This window comes from Saccopteryx bilineata, chromosome 3 (genome assembly GCF_036850765.1).
Source record: "Saccopteryx bilineata isolate mSacBil1 chromosome 3, mSacBil1_pri_phased_curated, whole genome shotgun sequence".
NCBI lineage: Eukaryota > Metazoa > Chordata > Mammalia > Chiroptera > Emballonuridae > Saccopteryx > Saccopteryx bilineata.
Window position 1 is genome coordinate 88,124,753 of NC_089492.1, and position 21,081 is coordinate 88,145,833.

The following is a 21,081-nucleotide window of genomic DNA, read 5'->3' on the forward strand; positions in this document are numbered from 1 at the left end:
TAACTTATTTTCTATAAGGTATACTAATTTTGAACATACTTAGATTTTAGCAAAGGTGTGATGAAAAGAAAGCCACAAAAATAATTAGGAGAAACCCGTTTATTAATAAAAAACAATAATAAAATAGAAGATAATGGGGGATATTTTCAGTGTTTTATCCATGTGGCAGGAGTGATATACCCTTTTTAAACATTATCATATTTACTCCTCATAAAAACCCTATAAAGTGTCTGACCAGGCAGTGGCACAGTGGATAGAGCGTTGGACTGGGATGCAGAGGACCCAGGTTTGAGACCCTGAGGTCGCCAGGTTGAGCGCGGGCTCATCTGGCTTGAGCAAAAAGCTCACCAGCTTGGAACCAAGGTCGCTGGCTTGAGCAAGGGGTTACTCGGTCTGCTGAAGGCCCACATCAAAGCACATATGAGAAAGCAATCAATGAACAACTAAGGTGTTGCAGTGAAAAACTGATGATTGATGTTTCTCATCTCTCTTCATTCCTGTCTGTCTGTCCCTATCTATCCCTCTCTCTGACTCTCTCTGTCTCTGTAAAAAAAAAACAACAAAAAAAAACACACAAAAAACCCTATAAAGTAAATGCTATAATAACCTCTATTTTATAGATGAAGATACCAAGAACATAAAAATTCAGTTACTGTCTGACAGCCTTAAGAACTTTTAAATAGTAAGTTCTAAAACTGAGAACCAGACCCAGAACTAACTCCCCATTCCATTTTCTTAACATAATGCAATACTGTGTCCTTTCAGAAGTAAATGGCTTAACTAATGTTCACAGTTCTTTTTTTTTGTTTTTTGTTTTTTTTAAACAAAACCACCTTTCAGAGCCTTCACGTTAAGAGGAACTCGGCTGCTTCTGATGATAACTGAGTAGGAGGCTGAGTAGAGTTACACTCCAGGATGGAGGATTATGCTCCTATCAGGATTTACACAGCTGGAGAAAGAAAATTCTTCCTCTTTCCGTTTTAACAATAAAATGTCTTCAGTAAAATGAGGATAAGAGATGCAAGTAAACATGCACATACTACAAAGTATTTTGTATTTTATCAAATGAGAGAACACGTGGATTGTGGTTCCTTCTCTGAAATGCCACACTATACAGAACCCAAACATAGTTTTGCATTGCAAAATACTTTCTTGATGTTTTCAAAGGTTCTCTTGCCTATCAGGAATCATTTATCACTTCAATCTAGTCTGATTTTTCACATTTTCTGTTTTCTAAAATGTAAACATCAATTCTTATACTGGTTCCTCCATAGGGCTTATGATTCTCACAGGTCAGACTCTTCACGTAAATTAGACATAAATCTAAACTACATTTCTACCCTAAATATTTAAGCACATAAATAATCTCTAGCCATCCTGGCTGTCATTTTAAGCTATTTGACATTTGTTGTTCTGAAGAAAAGAAAGGTCAGGTGTATCGAATCTGCATTTGTACTTCTTGACATTTTTCTCCAACCAGATTTTTTCCAAATTATGGTATTGAGACTAAAACTATGAAAAAAAAGAAAAGAAAGGGAAGGGAAGGGAAGGAAAAAGAAAAGGAGAGAGAAAGGAAGGTAGAGGAAAGAGGAGGGGAATGGAAGGGAAGAGAATGGAGGGAAAGGAAATGGAGGGGAAGGGAATAGAGGGGAGGGGAATGAAGGTAGAGGAAAATGGAGGGGTAATAAATGGAGGGGAGAGGAATGGAGGGGAAGGGAATGAAGGGTAGGGGAATGGAGGGGAAGAAAGTGGAGGGGAAGGAAATGGAGGGGAGGGGAGTGGAGGGGAAGGGAATGGAGGGGAAGGGGGGATGGAGGGAAAAGAAATGGAGGGGAGGGGAATGGAGTAGAGGGGAATGGAGCAAAGGGGAGGGTCTTCCTACCTTAGCTGACATATATGTATTTAGTAAATCTCTGTGTTTCCTTCCTGGGCTACATTTGTCAAGAAAATGTGTGGGTACAGAAGGGCTGGAGCATGAAGAGAAAGGCAGAGTCTGTAGAATGCATGGCTTAGTGACCTATTTAGCATGACCTCTGGTCATACTTTATGAAACATATTGAGACCATCTGGCCCCACTCCTGAGAAATCTGTCCTTGACTGCACATTTGTCTTCTTGTCTCAGAGAAGGGAGTCATTTTCCTTCTCTCCAGTCACTCCCGCTGTGTTTCTGCCCTTTCCTACCAGTACGCTATAGCAACACAAGGTTAAGAGCCTCATTGTGCACCAAGATTATCAGATTGAAGTGGTGGGAACTTGTCCTCATTTGAAGTCCACCTCTTAAGAGAAGATGTCAGGAGGAAAGAAGCAAGCATAGTAAGCACTTGGAAATTCAGAGTATATGATGACTATTGATAAGGCGGGCTAGAGATGTTCATTTCCTTCACAGCATTCATCATTGTTTCCTATTATATATGTATTTGTTAATTTGCACATTTAATATGCTTCCCTAGCCAGTCTGTAAACCCTATGAGGGCAAAACTCTGGTCTGGGCCCTGGCCGGTTGGCTCAGCAGTAGAGCGTCGGCCTAGCGTGCGGAGGACCCGGGTTCGATTCCCGGCCAGGGCACACAGGAGAAGCGCCCATTTGCTTCTCCACCCCTCCGCCGCGCTTTCCCTCTCTGTCTCTCTCTTCCCCTCCCACAGCCAAGGCTCCATTGGAGCAAAGAGGGCCCAGGTGCTGGGGATGGCTCTGTGGCCTCTGCCCCAGGCACTAGAGTGGCTCTGGTCACAACATGGCGATGCCCAGGATGGGCAGAGCATCGCCCCCTGGTGGGCAGAGCTTCGCCCCTGGTGGGCGTGCCTGGTGGATCCCGGTCGGGCGCATGCGGGAGTCTGTCTGACTGTCTCTCCCTGTTTCCAGCTTCAGAGAAAAAAAAAAAAACATTTAAAGGGTCCTCAGGTTGGAAAAGGACAATACTTGGAAGCAGAATGACAGTCACAACTAGGAACCTATAGAGATTATAGGTATAGAGTTAAACAGGCTGATATCCAAATATCCCTTCCTTTTATTACTAGCTATGTGATTCTGGCCAGTTACTTAGCCTCCCTGAGCCTTGGTTTCTTTATCTGGAAAATGGGAATAATAATATCAACCTTACCATGTTACAGTGAGGATTAAATAAAGTAATCTGTGTGAAATTGTCAATGGTAGCTGTTATCACTAATACCATTACAAAGGAGTAGAATTAAGCTAGTATTAAATATTTTCCCAACAGATCTGTCCAGCAAGCACAGAGCAGCCTCATAAAACAGAGATTCCCATCTTCCAGAAACATTTAAAATATGAGATGGCAGGAACTCTATTTTATAAAGGGACTACATAAGCAGACAGGAATGCATCTAGGACCTAAGAGTATGAAATGCCCATATTGAGTGGTCTTGCTACACAACTATCTCCACCTTTTCTGACACCTAAAACATACTTTCTCTTTAGCTTTTCCTCTTCTGATTTTAGACATTAAGAAGTTTCATCTAGCTTTAATACATCTTTTCTTCATTCTGCTTAACTCTCTAACATCACTGATATTTTATTTTCTTTCTCTTTTCTTCTTCCTTGCACAGATTGAACAATTACATAAGCACATTTTACTTTGATTTCTTCAGCCCTCCCTCTAAACTTCTTTCTGCCTATGTTTGCTCTCCATAAGGTTCTGGGCCAAACACAATGGACTTTCCATTCCATTCCATCTCTGAAACATCTGCTTCCCTTAACTTCTATGATACCACATGATCCAGTGGCCTCTCTTCCTTCTTGTAAGCAAGTTCTTTCTGGTGACATCACTGATTTCATTCCAGTGTCTAATCATGAACTCTCCTAAATCCAAGTTGTGACCTTTCCTCCCCTTTCTTCATCTAAGGAAAATGCATCTGTTCTCAAGAATTAAACCACCAGGTCCATATAAATAACTCCCATGCCTGGGCCTCTCGCCTCTTCCTGCTTTCATTCCATATCTTCATGTGCATACCAGATAACCTGATCTTCAGATGAATGCTCACTATGATTGTTATTATGTCAGCTACAATTGTTATTATGTCAGCTACTCTCTCCCCAAACTAGACCTTTTTCCCCAATGTCTTCTTTATCAGTAATACCATCAATCTCCAGAGTCCCCAGGCCATAAACCTTAGACCTCTGACTCCTTTCTTTTTGTTCTTCTTATATCTGGGCATTTCTTGACCAAGCTCTAAATGCCTCATCCTTGTGCGAGTACAACAGCCTCTTAGAGCTTTAATCCAACTACCAACTCTCTACAATCCAGACCTGAGACCCAGATCAAACAAGATTTCCTAAAGAATCTATAGTCTACATGCAGTCAACATGCACCTCTCTTACTCAAGAACTAAACACTTTCTGATTTCTTTAGCATCAAATGTAAATGCCTATCTCTATAAACCAGCCCTACCTCTGACTCTGGCTTGTCCTACTTTCTTACACACACATACAGAGAGAGAAAGAGAGAGACAGAGCAAACACACAAATAAAGAAACACCTGATTTCTGACCAGAAACAATGCAAACCATGCACCGACAGAAAAATATCATAAAAGTGTTATCAAAAAGTATATCCAGTGAAAATCTTCAGAAATAAAAGCAAAAATAAAGACACTTCAGCAGACAAAAACTGAGAGAATTTAAAAACAGAAGAATAGTACATTAAATATTAAAGATTGAAAAAATATTATTGGTGGAAACTGATTCAAAAAAAGAATCAAGGACTTTCAGTGCAACAAGATAAAGTAAGCCCACTAAATCCTATATCTCTTGCTGCTTACAACCAAACACTCTGTACAAACTACAAATATATATATATATCTATATATAATAAAAATATATATAATATATATAAAATATATATAATAATATATATAAAGACTCTGAAAAGTACATACAACCAGGAATATTAAGGAAAAGAGTCAAAATCTAAAAAACTAACCTATATGAAAGTGAGTTTTCCATTTTTTTTTTTTTTACCTCTTTTCTCTTGCATCTGTGAGTCAAGTGCGGGCACCCAGAAAAACTGTGATTGTGGTGCCATGGGTAGCTTCTTTCTTTCCACAAAAAGGCAAGGAACAGGAGCCTTGTGATCCATAGAATATGAAGGAAAATATCTTTTTCTTTGTTTTTCTTCTCTCTTTTTCTCTTATCTCATAATGGTGAACCCTCAGGAGAGTCAGCATGGCTGATGATATTAGCAGCTAAAATTCTATTTTTTTTCTTTTTTAGGTGAGAGGAGGGGAGATAGTGAAGCATTATCCCACGTACCCACCCCTGACCAGAATCCACCTGGCAACCCCATCAAGGGCCAATGCTCAAGTACTGAGCTAGTTTTAGCACCTGAGGCTGATTTGCTCCAATGGAGTTATCCTCAGTGCCTGGGGCCACGCTCAAACCAACTGAGTCACAGGCTGTAGCAGGGAAAGAGGGAGAGAAGGAGGAGAGAAGAGGAAAGAAAGCAGATTCTTTCTTGAATCTGTGTGCTTCTCCCGTGTGCCTTGACTGGGAAATCAAACCTGGAATGTCTATATGCTGGGCTGACACTCTATCCACTGAGCTACTGGCCAGGGCCCAAAATTCTAATAGTAGAAACACATCTTTCAGGCCAGAGGACTAGGAAAATAGGTTCCTTCAGTCTGAGGACTATGACAAAAATCCCTGTTTTGTTTCTCCTTATTATCTTTCTGTTTTACCTGAGAGAAACCTTGATAACAGAACTTGGTGCAGAAGTTGTATAGCTAGGCAAAATTGTGAGTTCAAGGAGAATCCCAAAGAGGAGAGAGCCATAGAAGGAAACATGTTAATTCTGTGAAGAAACTAGTCCAGGGTCCCAGCTCATCTCTGAGCAGCATGTGTAGATGTGTAGACAGACTCAAAGCAGCATAAGAAATGCTTTAAGAAAAAAAACTAAGGTTTGAACCACATTCAAGTCTCAGACCAAACAATATAATGTTCCAAATTTTCTGAATACAATTTAAAATTAATCAATATACAAAAAAATGACTAATTCTTAAGAGGAAATATAATCAATAAATGCCAATAACAAGATGATCCAGATGTTGGTATTATCAGATTAAGACTTTAAAGAAGCTATCTATTATAACTGTGTTCTATGAGGTAAAAATAAACATTCTGGAAAATAAACAAAAAGTTAATTCTAAATAGGTAAATAGAAATTATCTTTAAAATTATAAAATAAAACTAAAAGCCATAAATATAAAATTGAAATACAGCAAAGTGGAAACAGAGGAGTCAATAAACTTGAAGATAGACAATAGAAAATGTCCAATCTGAAGAAGAGAGAAAAAATAAAAAATAAATTAGCAGAGCCTCAAGCGCTTATGAGACAATATCAAAAGGTCTAACAGTTGTGTAATTGGAGTCCCAGAGGAGGGGAGAAAGGTGCAAAGAAAAATGGGAAAATAATAATAGAGTCAAATCATTGAGAGAAGACTTAATCCTAAATGTATAGACACTTAATAATTCAAAATACATGAATCAAAACTGACAGAATTGCAAGGAGAAATAGGCAAGACAAAAATTTGGAGACTTGAGTATTCCTCTATAGATAATACCTGTAACAGACAGAAAGTCAGTAAAAGGATACAAAAGATCTGAACAACACTATTAACCAAACTGACCTAATTGACATTGATTGAACATTCCACCCAACAACAGCAGAAAATATGTTTCTTTTCAAGTGTACATAAAACATTCAGCAAGACAGATCATACTCTAGACCATAAAATAAACCTTAAAATATTTAATTAACTAAAATCAAAACAAGTATATTCTCAGACAGTGTCAGAATTAAACTAGAAATTAGTAAGAGAAAGATAATTGGAAAATGCCCAAACATCCTGAACTAAAACACACATGAATAACCATGGGTCAAAGAGAAAGCCAAATGGAAAATTAGAAAATATTTTAATTGAATATAAATGAAATTCCATTACAACATAATGAAATTTTTACAATGCAGCTAAAACAGTTATTAGAGGAAATTTTTGCATTACATGCTTATATTAGAAAAAGAAGAAAGGTGTCAAATCAATTACCTAAGCTTCCAGCTTAAGAAATTAGAAATAAAAAGAGCATATTAAATCCAAGGCAACAAAGTGAGAGAAATATAATAAAATAAGACTAGAAATCAATGAAATTGAAATAAAAAACAGAAATTGGTATCACAGAAAGCTGATTTTAAAAGTAAAATAAAATCAGTAAGCACCTAGCCAGAATTACCACAAAGAGAGAAATGATATAAATCAGTAATATCTATTATGAAAGTGGGAACATCACTATTGACCTTAAAAACATAAAAATAATAAGAGGATATAATGAACAACTTAACCTGTATTAATTCAACAACTTACATGAACCAATTTCTTAAAGGATACAAACTGCTAAAGTTCACTTAAAAAAACACATCATCTGAATAATCCTATAATTATATTTAAAAATCTAATTAGTAATTTGAAACTTTCCAACAAAGACTATATTACCAGCCCAAGATAACTTCAGTGGCAAATTCTACTAAATAAAAATTCAAGAAAGTAGAAAGTTAAAATTCTCTTCCATGAAAATCAGAAGAGGGATCAGTTTCCAATTCATTTCATGAGCCCAGCATTACCCAGACCCTAAAGCCTGTCAAAGACAAGAAAAGAAACCTACAGAGCAATAATATTTATGAGTAAAAGATGTAGAAATCCTCAATGAGATACTAGTAAGCTGATTCAGCAATACATAAAAAGGATAATACATCATGACTATGTGGAGTTTATTCTGGGAATGTAAAACTCATTCAACATTTGAAAATCAAATACTATAATTTATCATATACTGCTCACAAAAAAGTAGGGGATATTTTATAGGTTCATATTAATTTTTAAAATATCCCCTAATTTTTATGAGCAGTATATTTACAAAAAAAAGAAAAGAGAAAGAGAGAGGAAGGAGGGAGGGAAGGGAAAGAAAGATCATATAATCATCTCAATAGATGCTCATTCTAAGAGAAGCCAGACACCATGTTACAAAGATGTTTCAGTAGCCTCATAGAGAACACCACCTGAAGAATTGACACCTCCTACAAATAGCCAGCATCAGCTTGCCAGCCACATGAGCAAGGCACGTTGTAGGTAGACCCTGCAGCGTACTCAAGTTTTAAGATGACTGCAGCAGTGGCTGGATTCTGACTACAATCTCATGAGAGGTCAAGCAAAAAATACCCAGTCAAGTTGTTCCTAAATTCCTAACTTATAGGAACTATAAAAGTTAATATAGTGTTGTTGTTGTTATTGTTTTGAGCCACTTTTATGCTGATATCTTATGCAATATTAGATAACTAATACAAAAAAAAGATAAAATCATGAAATACCACCATATTTTGACAATATCAAATATTCTCAAGGATGTGGAGCAAATAGAGCTCTCATACATTGGGAGTATAAAGTGGTACAACTACTTGGAAAACATTTTTCAATTTTTAATAAAGTTAAACATACATTTACCATACAATCTAGCAATTCAATAATTGGTTTAAGAGAAATGACAATGCATGTCCACAAATGACTTTTACACAAAATATTTATAACAGCTTTATTCATGAGAGACACAAACTAGAAGCAGTTGTCCATCAACAGATAAATGAACTTTTTAAAGTGTGGTGTATTCATAAAATGAAATACTATTCACCAATAAAAAGAAACAAACTACTAATGCACATAAAAACACAAATAAGAGTGTTGCTCTAAGTGAAAGAAACCAGACATAAAGAGAATATGCCATATGATTCCATTTATATGAACCTCCAAAACAGACAAAACTAACCTATTGTGATAGAAATCAAATCAGAAGTTGCCTAAAACAGGAAGTGTAGAGGGTTCATTGCAAAAAGTCAAGAAGGACCTTCTGGAAATGTTCTATATCCTAATTAGTGTGGTGGGTACACAGGTATATACATTTATCAAACAAATCAAATTATACATCTAAAATAGATGCATTTACTGTATGTCAATTATACTTCAATGAAATTGAAAATAAACATCATATAATGTTGGCCATAGATTCAGAATGCAGATTTTGACACCAGGTCAGAATCAGTCCAGGTCAACAATAATCAAATGTTCCCTTCCTCCTCCTTCCCTCCTTTCCCCCATTCTCTTTGGTCTCTTTTCCAGCATCTATGCATCTCAGTGCCCAGGAGATAATTCCTGCCTTACATTTTGCTGGGTTGCCTCCTCTTTCACATTCTTCTGCTTCTCTACTTGTATCTTTGTCATTCTCAGTCATTTTTATCTCTTTCTTAAATGTGGTTTTATTTCTGTTCATCTTCTTCTGTCTTCTCTATATTTTTTTGTCTATTATTTTAATAATTGTAGCAGGAAAAAGTTTTATCTATTTAAATTCTCCTAATATAACTATATATATTTAAAACTAGAATGGTTTTCTGAATTACAGCTTTTGGCAGTGAGTAAATGTCACAATAAAGAACAATAAGCCCCAACTTTCCATGGCAGTTTTTATTTTTCCCTAAAAGGACTCTATTTTTACTACAGACATTCATTTAGATGAGATACATGTCAGGTTTCTTTTAAAGTGCCAAAACTCATACAATTCCCTAACTACAAATAAGAATTATAATGAGCAGAAGAATGCAGCAACTTAAATACTCAAGGTCATCTCAAATCCTGAAGAGTCTTCATCTTCCAAGTCTTAATTCTTTAACATAGTGTAAGACTCTCATTCAAATCTAATTATGAAGTAACAAGACCTGAGAGTGTTTTATAGAAGTTTGATTTAAAAATTCCTAGATTAACTTTATTTGCTAAATAAAAAGGCAGGCAAACAAATGGATCACAGGAGCCGTTGACAGCAGACCATCCAAGTTATACTTCCCAATTAAAAGTGAATCCCAAGGCTAATTGAGGCCAGTATGTAATTCTTTCATTAGAGGGTAGGGGATGACAAGAAGTAGGCATGCTACTTCAAGAGCTATACTGTAGTAATTCAGACACAGAAGAGCACCCAGTGCCAGGTCAGCTGTCCCCCAAGAAAAACGAAGGACTGAAAAGCTGAAATGTCTCCAATAACTATTGGGCAATTTGTTGTTCTTGTCACCTTTTTATCGTAGTTCCAGTCCCACATGTCATTAATAGTATAGCTTGATCCACGCATCAGAACAGCTCCAGTGCCAAAAGGGATAACATGTACCAATCTGGAAACAACCTGGTTCAGTGGCCAAACCAATGCTCCAGATGCACGGCAGATACAGCAGTCATGTTCCAAAGGGCTTGTCCAACCGCCTAAGATGCAAATAGGGCTACAGTGGGCGGGGCACTGAGTCCAGGACCACCGAGGCCTACAAGCTGAGCTGAGGCCAGCATGGGCCCCGCCCTGCAGAGAGTGGCCAGGGCCAGGGGGCCAGGGAGCCATCTCACGAGCCCCACAGCCACACCTGCAACACCCCAAGCAGGCCCCATGCATGTCCCACGCCCTGGTGCCCAGCACATTGTGGGGTTCTCTCTCTTGTTTAATTGCTCTCGATGTAAGACCAGAGGGTTTTGGTGGGTTTTTTTTTAATTTTTGATTTATTTATCAAATAGTTTATTTGTTAATTTTGAAAGTATAAAAATATTTGTTTTATTAAACATTATTTTATTAATTTTAAGTAAAAGCATTTACTAAAAATTATTACATGTAATTACTTTTACCTTTGTGAATTAATGAGCTCACTTATAAAAAATGTTCCCCCCCCTCCCGCTTCAATAAATTTCTGAAGTTTCCATCTTGGCCACCAAGGGAAAGAAATATAATCAAGAACTGAGGGAAAAAAACTGATGGTTTTGAATATCAACTGTTAATGATCACAATACCCTGCAAGATGTGTATTATTTTTCTCACTTTACAAATAAGAAAAATGAAGTTCAAGACAAGAAAATAAATAGTCTTGGGCCAGTAAATGGAAAAGCAGGGCTTCAGTCTCAAATCTAGAACTTATGCTAGCCATTATTTGGAATAGCCTCATTTACTTTTAATTTCCTATAAATCTAATCCTTGGTAGGAAAATGGATAAATAAATTTGTTATACTCATATAAAGAAATACACTACAAAAAAGAAAGAAAGAGAGAAAGGAAAGAAGAAAGAAAGAGAGAGAGAAAGAAAGGAAGAAAGAAAGAAAGAAAGAGAGAGAGAGAGAGAGAGATACTGTTACATACAACACTGATGAATCCCACAGACTCATGTTGAGTAAAAGAAGCCCGACACCTAAGAGTGCATGTGATATGACTGCATCTACATGAAGTTAAAAAATAAGCAATATTAACTGATAATCTTAAAATCAGAAGGATAGTTACCTGGGGTAGGGGCAGATACAGACTAGAAAAGAGCAGAAGGGAACTTTCTGTATCTTTATCTGAGCAGTGATTATTTAGATGTTGCACATGTGAATTATCATCAAGCTATACACAAGATTAATGCAGTCAATGCAATTTACTATATTTTTCATCCTTCAATTTAAAAAAAAAACAAACCATTTTCCAGTGTTAAATGCAGGTTCTTATGTCCCAATACCAGAGATTCATTTCCAGAAAAGTCTATAACTGAGAAAATTGACTTCAATGGAAAAAGAAAAACCGTATTTTGAGAAACCTTGGGGAGGGACCACATATCCCCTTTTCATGACTATTGAATCCCAAGATGTGCCTCCAATTCTGGGGTGTGGTACTGCTACTCCTAAGGCCAAGGGATGGTTGAAACCATAGAAGATAAAACAGAATCTTAGCATTTGTTATGATATTGTATATTCACTTTTCTATTGCCTTACATATTTACTTCTGAATAATCCAGACTAAAGCCTTTCACATAAATTATCTCATACAATCCTCACAGAGACTCCATGAGGTAGTAAAGACAAGTTTTGTATTATTTCCTTTAGGAACAAAGATGCTGAGGCTCAACAAGGTTACATAAGGTACACAAGATTTCAAAGCTAATAAAAGGAAAATATAATATAAATCTCCCATCTTCTTTTCTAGTGTCTTCTCTGCCACAGAACACTTACTTTAATTATCTGAGCTGAGAACATGGAAAGGATCTATAAAGAAGGACTGCCCATGCCCACCCTCATGAACCATATTCCAATGAAAATGAATAAAAGATAAATAAGAAGAAAAGAAAAACATAGTCAATGGCTTAAATTTTCCTTTGACTAGTTACCTCCCTTCAGCCTCTTCCTTACCCCAGAGAATTCTAACTGCCTATCTCTGCATACACCTGCATGTGGTTGTTACATAACCATAAAAGTAGGGTCAAGGTAAAAAGACTTTTAATTAAACAAGTGGTTGGGTGTGTCTGCCCCAAGGGAGCTCTCCTGTCCAGTCTGGGACTTTCCACTTTCTGGAATGTCTACTTTATATCACCAAGTGATTCTGATAGAATTTCTTGAGAAAAAACCTGAAGCTTAGGATAGCCCAGCTGGAAAATTCACCACAATATTTACCAAAGGAAGAAATAAAAGTTATTCTAAGAAATGTGGATCACCAAAAAGGTATCACGCCACCTCCCATCCCTTTACTAACTCACCACGAGGCCAAAACCCTCTTTTAACTTCTCCTACCTGTGTGAAAGAACCAGGACATTACTAGGTTATGGAACACTGGCCACATCCTAGACAGAAGGAAGCATGATAGTTCTAAGGAAGAAGGCATCAAAAGGGCTCCTTGAGAGCTTTATTCAGCTCTCTCCATGTGACTTCTGGACACCTATAATCATTCTCACCAACACACCCTATTCTTCATCAGCTCCCAAGCAGACATGATGTTCATGTGCTTCTTTTGGAGGCAACTGCTCAGCCATGGCTCATAGAAAAACGTCACCTATAAAATGCAGCATCAATGCTTACCAGCTTCTTTTAGATTGAGACACTTTGCTGAGGCAGTCTCCCACTCAAATCCTTAGGCTGTGTGTTTCCATGATGAATTTCAAAGGTTACTGTTCTTAATGGACTCATGTTCATTTAACCAGTTAGTACTTTCCATTTCTCTCCTGCCTTCCACTTTGACAATGAATGGTGAGGCTAGAAATGAAAGGAAAGAGCACCTCCAGCTAATTACAAACTATAGAAATGATCCCTGAAAGTATAGTCTTCCAGCTAATTACAACAAAGGAGTTACCTGAGGCCAGGGGGCCAGCACCTCCCTGGGCATGGAGGGGCTTAAACCGCATAGATCACTCTGAGGGAAGCTCCACTGTCTGAAAAATTGTTCTTCTGTAATGCTGTTTTCTTGTTCTTTCTCAGTATGAGATTTTATACTTTTATAAAGTAAAGCCTTGGTTTCCTTCTCTTGAAGAAAAAGAATTGGACTGTGAATATGGTGCTAAAATCTTTGGACTGAATCCAGGGTCAAAAGACCTACAAGAGGATACAAGCTGATAGAAATTAATACCACACCTCAATCCTTCTTCTTATTCACAATTCTGGGAAAGACAGGCCTCCCACAGCAAGAAAACAGAAACTACCACCCTGATCACTCTTCCCATTTCCACCAGATCCCACCTCTTATCAATTAGGAATTAGAAGTCGGTTACCTGGAGAACTCACAGTAACCACTGCTGCCAGGGTTGCCAAATATGGCCACAAATATGAACTATGCAATTCCAGATGGCACCATTCAAACAGACTAACGGTATATGCAATGCTCGGGTGTTACTTCTGGTAGGGAAAATCATATGGTTCATATTGATGGAATATTTATTACATGTATTTTATTGGGTTAAGGACTTATTCATATCATCTAACTTAATCTCCTAACAACATCTTGAGATTGGAACTCTTACTATTCCCATTTTTCTAATAATGAAACTAGGCTTCAAAAAATTTAAGAAACTTTTCTAAGTCATGGCTATTGAACACCAAATATTTGTTGAATGGTCTTCTAACAATGATGAAAGTTTTTCATCTATTACATGTCTTGGTTGTTCAAAATCTGTACCCTGAGATTATTCCCTAAGTGTATAGAGTCCTCATTTGAAGAAAAGGAGATCGGTGGTCCTAGTTAGTACCTAGTACAGTATCTAGCATCTCATAACCTCTCAATACTTAAGTAAGTTTCCAGGTGTACCACTTTCTACCTGTAGCACCTAGAAAAATTATTATCAAACATCTAGATTTCAGTTACTCCATTTATAAAAATAAAACAAATACTTGCCTGCTTACCATAGAATTGGTAAAAAAAAAAAAAAAAAGTGAAAGTATTTCATAAATTGTAAAGTCCCATACAAATGTAATGGCACAGTAATAATGGTTGTAAAGGCAAAATGTCCTTTAGGAGTCAGGCTGGATGAATTCCCATATAGTGAGTTTATCAAGCAGTAATCCAAAGAGTGGTAAGGGACTGCAACTTCGGCTGACCCAACTCTCCCTCTCTCCTCCCTGCAGGCTAGTTCCTTCCGACCTTCAGCAGACAAACCTCACTGCCAAGACCTTCATTTTGCTAATAATAACACACTCCTCCCCACACACAAACACACAAACCCCTCATGAGTTTTTCTTCTTTTTCTTTTGTAAACTTGTGAAAGAATCATTTGGATTTAGATTAACTTCACCTTTCAAATAGCTATATAAACTCTCAGCATTGCAAAGTGTTTTCAGGTCGTGAGTAGGAGTCCACCAAATCTAAAACCAATCTCGCCCTCTCTAGACCCTGGTACCTTCTGCCCTGCCCAATGATTTGATGATGCACACATCTTAATGCTCTGGTGAATGTGTCTCCTCCACTGGATATGCAGACACCTCAGAGAAATGCTCTGTCTTTAATCCAGGAGCAGAGAAGAATAAACCCAGTAATTTCAAAATATTTTTTTCGTTAACAATTTTCTTGTCAGAGCACAGAGGTTGACAGTTCAATTCACTGTTTTCTCTCTCCCTCCCTCTCTCTCTCAAAAAAAAAATTGTAAACATTTCCCACCAACTTCAAAGATACATAGAATATTATTTTCTTTTTCCCCTGGAAATACCAATACTCAAAGGCTCTCAAGAGTTATATCCCATCATGGTGATCACTTCGTTAGTTATATAGATGTCTAATCACTATGGTGTATGCCTGAAACTAAGATAATATCACATGTTAACTATAATTTAAAAATTGAAAATGAATAACACTGAAAAAAGCAAAAGAATTGTATTCCAAAAGATCTTGATTTCTACCACTGTTCCCTATCCCAGCTTTCCTTGTCCATGTGGCTTTTCAACATTTGAAAATACAGAACTGATTAATTATAAACTCTGTGGCTTGTCTGACCCACATCTCATCTTACTCTTTGCTCCCTTGGAATTTCATTCCATAGTAGGGGAGTATCAATTTCAGAAAATAAGGTTTCCCTGATACCCAACCTGAAGTTTCCTTCTGCAAGTATCATCCTATTACTTCTACAGGACACAATAAATAACTCCTCTCCTTCTCTGCCACTCGTCAGAGACCAGTAGATTGTTACCATAGGTTTCTCTTCATCGCCACTTAGCCCAGTCATATATATTTAATTATTTTCATCTTTCATCATAAATCAGTCCCTTCAAGTCTTAAATCAGCTCTCTGCTCTTCTCTGGACTGGTTCCAACTCTTCCAATTCACTTCCAATAACTGATATACCTTCTGGGAGCTCCAATTTCCTCTCTACCTTCCTTCGCTTTGTTTGCTCTCTCCAGAAATGAAAGGGGAAGGGGACTGACAGATTTGTGAGGTCAAGAGTCAGGCGTATTAGATTGCATACAGCTACTTTAAATTGCTCAGACCTCTCTATAGAATACACAGAAAGTTCCCAGTCCTACATTGCCTTTCCTGGAGTGGGAAGAAGGAGAGCACTTACAGGGAAGTAAGCCTTCCCATTCCACAAGTTGTCATCCTCTAGGCCTCTGCCTAGGGGATGGCAGAAAGAAGGTGTTCAAGCCATCTACTAAGCGCGGACATCTTCTCTGAGGTTTGGGCTGATGGTGCACTACCATTGGTAGAGTCTTCGCAATTGCCTCTCTACCTCTTTTCCATGAATGGGTGCTCAGGAGAGCTGCATCAGACTTTGAAATGCTGGTCCCAATTATGAGATCAGAACAACTCACAGAGAAAAACACATTAACATGTCATGTATCATAGGGCCTCACAGACCTCTTTTTGTCCTCTCAGACAACCCAAACTACAAGCAATATAAAGATATTGCTTTGTCCTGACTAGGTACTTTTTCCATTGTTACCCCATTCCTAGTCATGGTCCTGCTCATATTTAGGAGACTATCTTTAGTCGGACAAACAGGCTACTCTAGGCCCCTAACCACAAGGGGTGGCAGAACACCCATACTTTCCTCTTCCTTCCCCACAGATAACCCCATCAGCATGGTTGTGCCCTTTCAGACTAGACCACCAGTCACTTGGGTGGAAGCAGGGAGAAATAAACTAAGTTGTGCCTACTTTCCCTTTGTTTACTTGAAGCTCTATGTTGCAGAAGACCTAAATGCCTTTTTTGTAATTCACAGGCATGATAAATAGTAAAATCGAACCAAGTGTGAAAATCTAAGCTTAAATTTTCATACAAGAAAATAAGCAAAACCACAATCATGTTTCCCCATGACAACAAGGTGCATCTATTCTCTCCATGAGGGTCTTGCAGTAGAGGCTATACCTGAATGAGGCTGAGGAGACAGTAGTAAAACAAGAGGCTAGTCCTGCATGGCCAGCTGCCTAACTGAAGACTGCATATGACTCAGAACTATAGAGTCCAGCCTGTTCCAAGTGTGATCACCACAAGGCCTGAAGTGCTTTTCAGTAAGTTGTCTGTCTCTCGGGAGGTCATGGGGAGCTCATCCAGTTACACTTAGTGTCTTACTTGATCCCATCAATTATCATTTGATCTCATCCTGCTGAAAAATGTTTGGCCAAAATTTCCAGCTTTTTAATGGCAGAATCCTGGCTCTTTCTGAAACCAGGATTGCTAGATGTGTCAAATGATGCATAAGGACTTGGTCCAGCTGCCAAATGGACTATGCTACTTGGGATGCTCACACTGCTTCCCTCCTGTCAGTATCAAAGAAGCTCTCAAAGCACAGTCCTCTCTACATGAATCTCCCCCACTCTGCAGTTTCAGCTCTTATCTAAGACTCAACTAGAGTATATTCTTCAAATGCACTAAGCACGTGACTCTTCAGAGACACCCACTAATAACTTCATGCAACCTGCCTATTTATAGTAGGTAAGTTCAGGGCTGCAGACAGGACACCATTTGCCTGTTATCAACACCTAACAATAGTAGATCTGATTGTTAGGGCCTATGGGCATTTAACAAGAGGTGATGGGAAAGCTCTAGACATGCTCATAGACAGGAAAGTGAGGGAAAAAAATCCACATTCCCAGAGAAGTTTTTTTTTTTAATATCCATTACAAAAAACATTAGGTACTAAAAGAGAATGTTGCATGTATAAACCACAGAAGCCATGATGACATTAAAGCACAGCTGTTCTTTACTAAAATACCTGTAGTGAGACAACAGTATTAGTCTCCTATATCAGTTCACAGAAGGCACTATCAAACTAATCAGACCCTGCCTCTTACTATGGATTAATATATATTCCAACATTGAGCACAAAGGGGTCATTTTAGATGCCAATGCCATTAATGTTAATGCTGAAATATGCATCCAGACTATATTTTGCTTGAGGACCACATACAAGTATGTTTACTGTACAATAACTGATGAACCTTAGCTTCTGAATATCCCTGCTGCATGAGAGATCTGGGTGTATGTGGGAATATATGTGTGCACTGGGACAAGCATGAGTGATACTTGTAGCTCTACAGTGGGTTTTTTCTAATGCTTTCCATCCAATTAATACTAGACATTAGTAACCAGTGGAGCATAAGAATTTCATTTATATCTGATGATGAGAATGACATAAAAGATGCTGGGTTTGCTCAAAGGAATTAGTGTAGGCTTTCAAAAGGCAGAGCTTCTTTTCTGTGCTTTCTCATTCAATTACATTGTGTATTTTATTCACAAATCTTTCCCCAGTGGTCTTACAAGAGAAATACCCATTCAAAACTACCTGGTTTTTCAGTCAAAGGACACTAGGGAAGAGACAGAAGTGAGTGCCCCCCCACACACACACACAATCTCAGTGAATATGGAAAGAAAATGAGAGTAAATGAAACAGAAATCTCATTTCAGGAGTCTCCAGCAGTGAGATCTGCAGTGAAACAGGCCTGCCAAAGACAGTCATCCAAAGCTGCTGCTATAGACATTCAAGCTAAGAACTGGAGGGAAGGAAGGGGACAGAGAGAGAATGAGAAATCAACTATGTCTCTCCCTGACTTCATGGTGACTCCCCAAAGGAAGACAATCTTGGCAACTTTACTCCCTTTCTCTTCATCTCCCTCCTGTCCCCATCCCTTAGTTCCTCTGGGACTCTCCCAATGGCATTTAAGAGGAAGAACAAGAGTTTAAGAGTAGATAGCAGACTGGAATAAGGGGATTGGTGGGATGAGTTAGTGAAGAAGAAGCAATCCCTAGGTAACCCAACATTTGAAAAAAAGAGATGGGTGGAATTCAATAATATGACAAGGAATTCTATATTCCCTGAGAAAGTGTATCACATCACCCAAACCTGTGGTGGCCAGAAAAAGGAACAAGAGGAAGGGAAGATAAGCAATAGTTTTTGGGATCTAGAACTAAACTTGGAACACAGAAGTAATGGCAGAATCCTGGCTCTTTCTGAAACCAGGATTGCTAGATGTGTCAAATGATGCATAAGGACTTGGTCCAGCTGCCAAATGGGGGCATTTCAACTGTACCAGAGGCCCCCAAAGAAGGGCATCCAATTTTGGCTGGGACCCTGTATAAGTCAGGAGAAGGAAACATTCTGTCAGGAGCAGAAAACTTTTCTCCCAATTTGGCTGCTGAAGAGGAAGGAAGACCCTTGGGGAATGACTGCCTTCATAGAGGAAATAAGAAAATATTGTCTAAATGGGGGGGAAAGGTGTGGGGAAGGAAGAAAGGAGGCTAAGGACCAGAACTGAGGTTTCGGAAACGGGAGTTAGTTGACAGTAGTTGCAAACTGATATGTCTAGAAAACTAAATCCCGACAAGCTCAGGTGGGAGCTGCTCACCCGTCCCGAAGATCTGGAAGAGAAGGCGGGGTTGGGAGGCGCGGATTGCCGCTGACAGCTTCCCCTCTCTGCCCACCTCTGACGCCTTCTTCTCAGGCATCAGGCGGATCCTCAGCCGTCCTTCGCCGTGGCGAATCCACCAGCTGAACAGCTCACTGAGGTTGAACTGGAGGAGCCCTGTAGTTGCCTCCTCTGGGGCCCCGTCACAGCCCTCGAGGATCGCCTCCTCTCCCAACTCGAGCACTAGCTGCTTGGCCCGCCGGAGCTTGCGAACCGAGCCGCCCTTCAGCACCCTGGACAGCATCCGTGTAGGAGCTGGTGAGCTGGCGCCCGCTGACCAGGAAACTCCGGATGGTGGCCCCACTAGCCTAAGCAATGGGGCGCAATCTAGAGCCAGCGAGCCGCGCGCCTCCAGCCGGCCAGCCCTTGGCTGCAAAGGAGACGTCGGCAGCAGCAGTTCCCGGGCATAGACACGGAAGAGCGAGGGCACCACGAAGTCCACCGCCAGGCTCTTCCTCTGCAGACGCGAGTAGCTAAGCGGCTCCCGGGGCTGCAGTGCTGGCCCCACGGCAGGTGAACCCAAGCGTTGGCCGGTCCTGGTCTCAGTCCCGGGGCCCGAAGATGCTGCTGAAAGCAGAGGCAGCAGCAGCCATAGAAGTCCTATGGCTCCCATCCCGCCAGAGGAAGGTTATTTATACTAGTCTTCCGACTCTCTGGAATCCAGCCTCACCCTGCGCTTCCCAAATGGGAAGTAGCTCCAAACAGTCCTTGGTCCTGAACCGCTCCTTCCACCTGACCTCTGGGGAATTGTGCGTGCACTCGATTCTCTCGCTTTCCTTGAATTGCAAGGAAGCCAGCAGGAGTCTCAATAAAATGGGGCTGGAAGCTCAGAGCGTGTCATGAGACCCTGAAGCGCACTGGGCTAAGCAGCTGGGACTCTGTGCCTCCTGTGCGCCCTGCTGAGTGTCGTGGCCCCCTCTGTAGCTTGCTGCGCTCCTGTAGGAGAGAAACTACTACGGTTGAAGGGAGGTGGCAAATGGGTACAGTCCGCTCCTGCCCCCCGCGTCCTGAGCTGTGGTCTGTCTGCTCTGGATTGGTCGCCAATGCTCTGCAACTTTCCAGCTGGGAACCGTGGCTCCCAGATGTTGTCCGCTGTTCTGAAGGGCTGCTGCACTCCTTTCGGCTCCTCACCCCTTGGCGGAAGGGGAGTGTGTGGCGAGGCTGAGGACTGCTTTCTCGAGTATTCTCCTTCGACTCGCCGCAGCAGGAAGTCTTCAGATTACACCGCTCACTGAACTTCTGAGCTTGAATTGAGTCCTGGCACTGTGGACTGGAGGCTCAGGCCGCTGCCGCGCCAAGTTTGTACCAGCGTCCTTGTTTTCCTCCCGCGTCTCTTCTCAGAGTTCTCAGGCACCACTGAAGCGGCCCCGGCGGCAGCAGCGGAGTGAAAGCATTCAGGGCAGGAGAACCCGAAATCTTGCTGCCCCGACCTCACATATCGGCAGACCCCACAGCTTCGGGTAGACTGGCCGAGGGCGGCCGGAAGGCGTCACGGTGTCTCGCGACCCTCCAGACAGCAGCGGCGGGATGTGCCAGCTGCTACCGCCGCTGCCGCCCCCGGAGCCGCTGGATCGCATCTGCCTGGGCGCCCGCCACTTGCAGCTAGCTGGCAGAGCCGCAAGCGCGAGGGGAGCTGGCGGGGACACGGCGGGGGCGGGACTCAAAAGCCAACTCCCGCCGTGGCCAGACCCACGCAGGCCCGCCCCGCCCCTTTGCATCCGCCAACCAATAGAGCGGCGGTGTCGGCTCCTATGCAAATCTGCAGAGGACTCGGCATTCATTGAGAAAAGCAGAGAGCCCGCCCCGCCTTCCCTCTACCCCTCGCCGCTCTCCTTCCTTCTCCCTCCTCCAGATTCCCTGCCCTATTTCTCTTCTTTGTGATCAGG

At 40.5% G+C, this 21,081-nt stretch overlaps 1 protein-coding gene and 1 pseudogene across 1 annotated transcript in view; both read right to left on the reverse strand.

The window, feature by feature from the left end:
- ALK (ALK receptor tyrosine kinase) overlaps window positions 1-20,677 on the reverse strand; it is a 690,142-nt gene extending 669,465 nt beyond the window's left edge. Inside the window, exon 1 of the mRNA XM_066266820.1 lies at window positions 19,136-20,677. Coding sequence (XP_066122917.1) covers window positions 19,136-19,808 — 673 coding nt within the window. The 5' untranslated portion in view covers window positions 19,809-20,677. The remainder of the gene's footprint in view (window positions 1-19,135) is intronic.
- LOC136328605 (4-hydroxybenzoate polyprenyltransferase, mitochondrial-like) lies at window positions 9,746-13,215 on the reverse strand (annotated as a pseudogene).
- Window positions 20,678-21,081: the final 404 nt, after the last annotated feature.